The sequence below is a fragment of the Coregonus lavaretus genome (assembly GCF_964263955.1).
Source record: "Coregonus lavaretus genome assembly, chromosome: 10".
In the NCBI taxonomy this organism is placed as follows: domain Eukaryota; kingdom Metazoa; phylum Chordata; class Actinopteri; order Salmoniformes; family Salmonidae; genus Coregonus; species Coregonus lavaretus.
This window is the reverse complement of record NC_139997.1, coordinates 10231749-10238280: the sequence shown is the minus strand read 5'-3', so window position 1 is coordinate 10238280 and position 6532 is coordinate 10231749. Positions and strand designations below refer to the sequence as shown.

Sequence of the window (6532 nt, the reverse complement as noted above, 5' to 3'; positions counted from 1 at the left end):
ACCTGACATTGACAGGCCACAATAAACCTGTTCATGTGTTGTTTCTGTGTTGTCTCTCCCAGATGATTCTCTGCCTGTTGATTGTATCTCAATTGGACTAACCTGGTTATATAAAGGTAAATAAATAAATAGGTAAACTTATGTGTTTTCTTCTCTCCCAGATGACACTCCGCCTGCGGAGCGGGAGCCAGGGGAGGTAGTGGACAGTCTGGTGGGGAAACAGGTGGAGTACGCTAAGGAGGACGGCTCCAAACGAACTGGCATGGTCATCCACCAGGTGGAGGCCAAACCCTCAGTCTACTTCATCAAGTTCGACGACGACTTCCACATCTATGTCTACGACCTTGTCAAGACTTCCTAAGGCGACCTTTTACCCTTGACCTTTTCACACTACTGAGCCGAATCGAGCTGTACTGGGCTGGCCTGGATACACGTAAATCCACCATAGCTGAAAATACTATGCGAAAATATGTTAGAGGTGGTACAGTTTGGTTGAGGTCGGCACGGTACGGTGAAAAGGGCACTGGGTCGCTGGGCCTCTGGGCCTAGAGGACAGGAGGTCTGTCTGGGGAGTTAATGATGGATGCGGAAGGTGGAGAAACTCCGCCATACAGGAAAGACGATGGTCAACACCACCATCACCACATGGAACCTTACCTTATCCACCAACGTTTCCTAAATATATCTTGAAGGTTTCGTGCAACAACCTCTTTGAGATGCGACAGACAGACAGCTAGATTGGATATTTCACTGAAGCCTTTGGATTGCTACTAAAGCATCTAGTGTTCTAGAATCTAGTCAGAGGAGAGAGAGAGGGGGAGTCACTGTGCAACTGAGTTATTGGCCACTTAACTTGTGGCTGAGAATACTATTTGTTTCTGCAACTAGCTATCCCCCTATCAGCGTAAAGGTCTTAAGGAGATGTTACATCGATCCCTTTGTAAGGGAAGGGACTGGGAAAAGATATCAGCGTTATTTGAACACTGCGTATTAAGTGCGACCTTTTAAAGTTAATTGGGTTCTCATTGGATTTTTTAAAAGATTTGATGACCAAACCAGTGATGGTAATGTTTCTCCTATTATATGTGTGTGAGCTCTGTGTTGTAATTTTGACCGATTTTACATTCATTTCTGGAGTCCCGTTATCTAACAGTAAGAGGACAGTAACTATCTGGGTTTGTTTTAATCTCGGAGAATCATTCAATTCTTGACTATATTTGTTTGTTTGTAATGTTAAAAGATACACGACAACGTATGCAGTGAGCAAAGGCATTTGTTGAAGTTTTGAGAGGGAGATGAGCATTGTTTTCATTTAAATGTTTCTTAGTTTTTTCCAAGAACTTGTTCATGTATATTCATATATAATGATAGTTAAATACTGATGCCGATATTTGCAGTTTTATCGCAAGCACTAATTTCAAAGAATCTACTCAGAAAACATTTACGCAGTTGTCTTTATACGTTTTGCCTTTAATGATAATTATATGTTGATCATCTCAACAAACACTATTCCGAATGGTTGACCAGTGAGAACGTTAATCTGTAGTCCTGAGACTGAGTTTGTTCATTAGGCCTTGCCAAAGCCCTCAACCCTTATCATTCATTATCCAATCATAATAACAGCTATAATTATTCCGATAATAATTATGTTTGTTATTATCGTTCCTGCATTCATATGTTTACATTTTTTTTTGGGGGGGGGGAATCAAACACGGTTTCTATTTTAGTTTAATTTTTACTTTCATTGTTATATGTTATTTAGAGACCTCTTCTTCACCTCTGTCTTTGTTAAACACACTTTCTCTTTAATTGTCATAGTAACCTTTTAGTAAACTGTTTTATCACGACTTTAAAAAAAATAAAGACAGTATGGTGAAAGCACTGCAAAGTAAGCAAAGTATTTAGAAACTAAAACTCCATACCAGCTCCTCAAAAGTGTTCTAAATTCAGCTGTACCACTACAACAATACTAAAGTGTTTCTCAACTTTTACATTTACATCATTTAGCAGACACTCTTATCCAGAGCGACTTACAAATTGGTGCATTCAACTTATGATAGCCAGTGGGACAACCACTTTTTTTTTTTATGGGGGGTGGGGGAAGAATAATTACTTTATACTATTCCAGGTATAAAAATCTTCACACAACTGTTAATTCACAATAAGTATTCAAAACTTTAAATGCAACACCCACTTTTATAGAGTGCATGTGATATTGTACTCAAGGAAAGGTTACTAGCCTGAATTAGATTTTTATTTGCCTTATTTTGTTGAGATGAGCTGTTTCCCGCCATTATTTAAAGCCTATAACAATTTAGTTTAAATGTAATAGCAGTTTCTAGCTTTCTCTGTGTGTGGGGTGGGCGTGTGACAAAACAACATTCACCAGATGCCCCTAGTAGGCCCCTTTGGAATGTTACAACGGTTGTCAGAGAAACAGTGGGCTACTGGGCACTCTAGAACCTCTGACATACAGATGTTGTTAATTACTGTAGTAATGTTTAGTGTTCATGTGACTGTAACCTCCCTCTACACTCCTCTGCCTTGCTACTCTTTCTCCATGCCCTCCTTGACCTTTAGCAGTGTTTATGCCCAGTCTCTGAATAGGTAGTATAGTACTGTTCTTTTCAGTAGCCTGTGTAGTAGCAGAACGGATGTGCCGTTGTGACTGATTTGAGATTAGAGAAACCACTGCATCTTCAGCTGAAGTGCCTGCAGAGACATATAAAGCCCATTAGTTATTTTTTTAAAACATTTTAAAACAGTTTTTCTTTCTTTGAAAGAGTACTGTCAACTCCCTTGATGACTAACTGATAGCTATACACAGAGTATGACTGAATGGTAGCTTTAGAGATGAATGAGATTATGTGCATCGGTTATAATGAGGCTCATAATTTGAAGACCCCATAACGTACCGTATAAACCCCTCTGTATCTAAGAAGATAAACACAAGTATCCTGTTGTATCCCAAACCGCAAACTGACTTGTGTTTTATGCAAGTTGTCGCCTTCAGAAAATAATCGGAAAAGTGTTTGATGGATTGGCATTTCACACTGTTTGATGTCGGTTTATTTTGGGATATATAAAAAAAGAGAATAGGAAAACAGTCCGTTCTTTTTGCATGAGTAGCGAAAACAGTAGAGCTGTAAGTGGAAGTTAGTGTCGTTTTTATTGAACTTTTTCTAGGAGGTTATGTTCAGTGTGTTGCCCATTGTGACGCTACTTTTTTTATTTCAGAAAAACAAAGTAATTCTTTGTATTACATTTTAGACTCTGCTCCGCTATAGGATGAAACTCACTGGGGTTGTATGTGGGGCCAATAGAAAGGCCACATGGTGCCAGTGTTACACAGCATTTGAGGGATCATGTCTTTCACATACAATACCGATGTTGTCCGAAAATACTTTTTATATGTATCTCTTTTGAGTGCCACAAGGAAAACATGAACTCAAAGAAAAAGGCCTTATAAAATTGGTAGGGGGGATGTTTATACAGCATATGTAAGTCCCGTGTAGCTCAGTTGGTTGAGCATGGCGTTTGCAACGCCAGGGTTGTGGGTTCGATTCCCACGGGGGGCCAGTATGAAAATGTATGCACTCACTAACTGTAAGTCGCTCTGGACAAGAGCGTCTGCTAAATGACTAAAATGTAAATATGTATATGTATAGTATATATGTATGGTGTGTAAGTAGATGCTTGTGTGTGGGTGTGCAACGTAGGTAGCACAACTTAGTTACATATCAGAAGAATAAATAATGTACATAGACACTATAAAGAGAAAAAAATATCATTAGGGGTTTCATTTCTCAAAGTTACGCTTAATGATTTTTAAAAAAAAGATGGAAAACTATGATTTACTGTATATGGTCCCTTTTAGATGCTGTTGCTCTTTCCTAACTTTGTAAAATACAGTGTATAGTTGATTCTTAATGTTTGTTGGCGTCTACTTCAATGGCTTCTATTTGAACTGGTCGTTTGTTATTGTTCTGAACAATGTAGATAGTTCATTTGATTTGCATTTAGGGGTATACACACATTTAAAAACATGTTACTTAAATCTGTAATTTTTTATCATTGTTATGTAAGTATCCTTATAACGTTTGTAAAAATAAAAACTTAATGTGAAGTTGTGTGGTGGTTTTTCTCCTTGTGGTTTTTCTGCTTTTAGGGATGCCATACTTTCGTATTTCTCGTACAGAAGTTAACTCGCCTTAATCAAATGTATTCGTCACATACATAGTTTACAGCAGGTATAAAGACATGAGGCTTTTTGCTTGTGTAAATATTACTGATTGTACCTTTAAATAGTGACGTAGATGACTGAGGACACTGATTGGCCACGCGAGATGTCAATCAAACTGGCAGTTTTATTTTTGCCAACCAACAGCAGCTAGCGCTACAGCGGTCGACACAGTTTATTATGACCAGGTTATGACAGTTTGTAAGGTGATAGTAACTGTCTATATAGTGATTGAAGACTGAAAATGATGACTGTTTTGCACTTGTACGAGTGATTTCACGTCTTGCTAAGTAACGGTTCGCGGCGAGCAACTGCTACAACTGTAACAGTCCTGAACTGGTTTTCACTACTGTTGCCTAGGTCGTTAGTGTTGTGCGTGGCTGTCCTGTTCGATTGGACCATGGTGGAGGTATTTGTTGGGAAAACTCTGCTCAACAAAGAAGGGGATCTTATTGATCCAGAAGAAACTCTCAGGAATAAAGTAGTAGGAATATATTTTTCTGCCGGCTGGTGCCCGCCTTGTCGAGATTTCACCCCTATTCTATGCGATTTTTACACGGAACTTGTCGAGGAGAGCGAGCCACCTGCACAGTTCGAAATAGTTTTCATATCTTCTGACAAGTCAAGTGATGATATGGTGGAATATTATCATGACATGCACGGGGACTGGCTGGCCCTGCCTTGGACGGATCAATACAAACAGTAAATTCTTAGGACTTGTTCTTTCATGTAGCCTATTCCTATTAGAGGTATTGTAAATAGCCTAGTGACACAAACATTTCTACATAAACATTATGGTTGAACTGATCGTATATGCTTTCCCCATTGTTTGTATCCTATCCCATAGCACAGTAGGCTAACTGTAGGCCACAGGCTTTTTAAGAGGTTTATGGGTCACCCTTTGAGGGATTAGGTTTAAAAATAGGGCAAGGTCTCTACATGCCTGATTAGACTAGTGATTGGAACTCTGCAAGGCTAGCCTGCTGTATGCTCTGACACATTGGGACCTGTATTTTGTGTTGTAGAACAGTGGTTCCCAACCTTTTTCGGTCACTGTACGACCAACTGAATTTTGCTCTGCCCGGAGGAGCCCTGAAGTACCCCCTCATGTGCATTTTACCAGTAGGCCTATGGTCTCATGATTATTCTCAAGTACCCCCAGGGGTTGGGAACCACTATTGTAGAACATGTGTTCTGATATTGTTATTCTCACCCATTTTATTGATAATTGGCCTATCAATTATGAGAAATGTGTGTAGCTACCCTGCACCATCCCTCCAATAATTGGTTTCTGTGAATGTGTTATTTTTGCCTGGTATGAGCCATGTAGTGATAAAGTCCTGATTGGGCCCTGTGCTGTTCCACTTTCCCTTCACAGTGATCTAAAGAAGAGGTACAATATCACAGCAGTCCCCAAGCTGGTTATTGTGAAGGAGAATGGAGACGTGATCACAGACAAAGGCAGGAAACAGATCCGGGACCAGGGCCTGGCCTGCTTCAGGAGCTGGCTCGAGGTGGCCGAAGTCTTCCAGAACTTTAAAGCTTCCTAGACATTCTACATTCTAGAGCATTCTACATTCTAGAGCACCTTCCTGCTCCTAACCCATAACGACTGTTCTTATCTAGCTGTCTATTTGAAAGTTCTGCACTACAACGCAATGCTGTCTATATTCTAAACTTCTGCACTACAATGACAATATGGCTTTTTTTCTAAATAAGATTTATAATACCAGCTACAATAGAAACAATGAATAGACATGAATGGCTTATATTTTCAGAATACATATTTTGAGGCATTTGGCTATTTTTTATATTTTGTTTTATATGACTTAAAATGCACAGTAATGATTAAATCATTTGCTGTCTGTTTACAGTCTGATAGTTATTGTGAAGTCTTGTGTTATGTTGTTATGTTATGGAGCAATCAAGTCACTGCCATTCCCCAGTGTGCCATTAGTATGCTACAAGGAAAGCCCATAGGATAGCTAATTCACCATAGCTAATTCACCACTCCTCATTGCCTTTGCACCTCTTTGCATTTAATGACAATAATTTTGTTTTCCTTGTAAATTGGCACACTCTTTGACATTAATTATGATAGTCAACAGTCAGCACACATCCAAGCCTGTCTCTATAGATTTTATAGTTTTTTTAGGTTACATAAGGGCCTTGTTGTAGTTATATTAAGAGAAGGCTCCAGATATGTTATTATAACAAATCATGTTGATGTCAATGAATTGAATAATGTCCACTTGATGGCTGTAAAAACTAACAAGATAATGCTAATGCCTT

General features: G+C 39.1%; 2 protein-coding genes across 3 annotated transcripts in view; both read left to right on the top strand.

Annotated features, from left to right (window-relative positions):
• The window catches only part of LOC311136202 (spindlin-Z-like), an 18370-nt gene extending 16113 nt beyond the window's left edge, over positions 1–2257 (top strand). Inside the window, exon 7 of one of the 2 annotated variants that reach the window (XM_084170304.1) lies at positions 162–2257. In XM_084170304.1, the coding sequence (XP_084026430.1) occupies positions 162–361 (200 nt within the window). In that variant the 3' untranslated portion in view covers positions 362–2257. The remainder of the gene's footprint in view (positions 1–161) is intronic. The other variant, XM_084170305.1, reaches the window with a different exon arrangement.
• A 2153-nt stretch (positions 2258–4410) lies between these two features.
• On the top strand, positions 4411–6109 carry nxnl2 (nucleoredoxin like 2). Its single transcript, XM_084169533.1, has 2 exons — positions 4411–4942; positions 5619–6109. Exons 1-2 carry the CDS (start codon positions 4641–4643, stop codon positions 5788–5790), a joined length of 474 nt encoding a protein of 157 aa, XP_084025659.1. The 5' UTR covers positions 4411–4640; the 3' UTR covers positions 5791–6109.
• The last annotated feature ends 423 nt before the right edge of the window (positions 6110–6532 follow it).

What these genes read in the sequence shown, in the direction of transcription:
- nxnl2 (XM_084169533.1), top strand. Translation starts at nt 4,641, where the DNA reads ATGGTGGAGGTATTTGTTGGGAAAACTCTGCTCAACAAAGAAGGGGAT. An exon ending in TGGACGGATCAATACAAACA is followed by an intron (nt 4,943 to 5,618) that starts GTAAATTCTTAG and finishes TTCCCTTCACAG; the next exon opens with TGATCTAAAGAAGAGGTACA.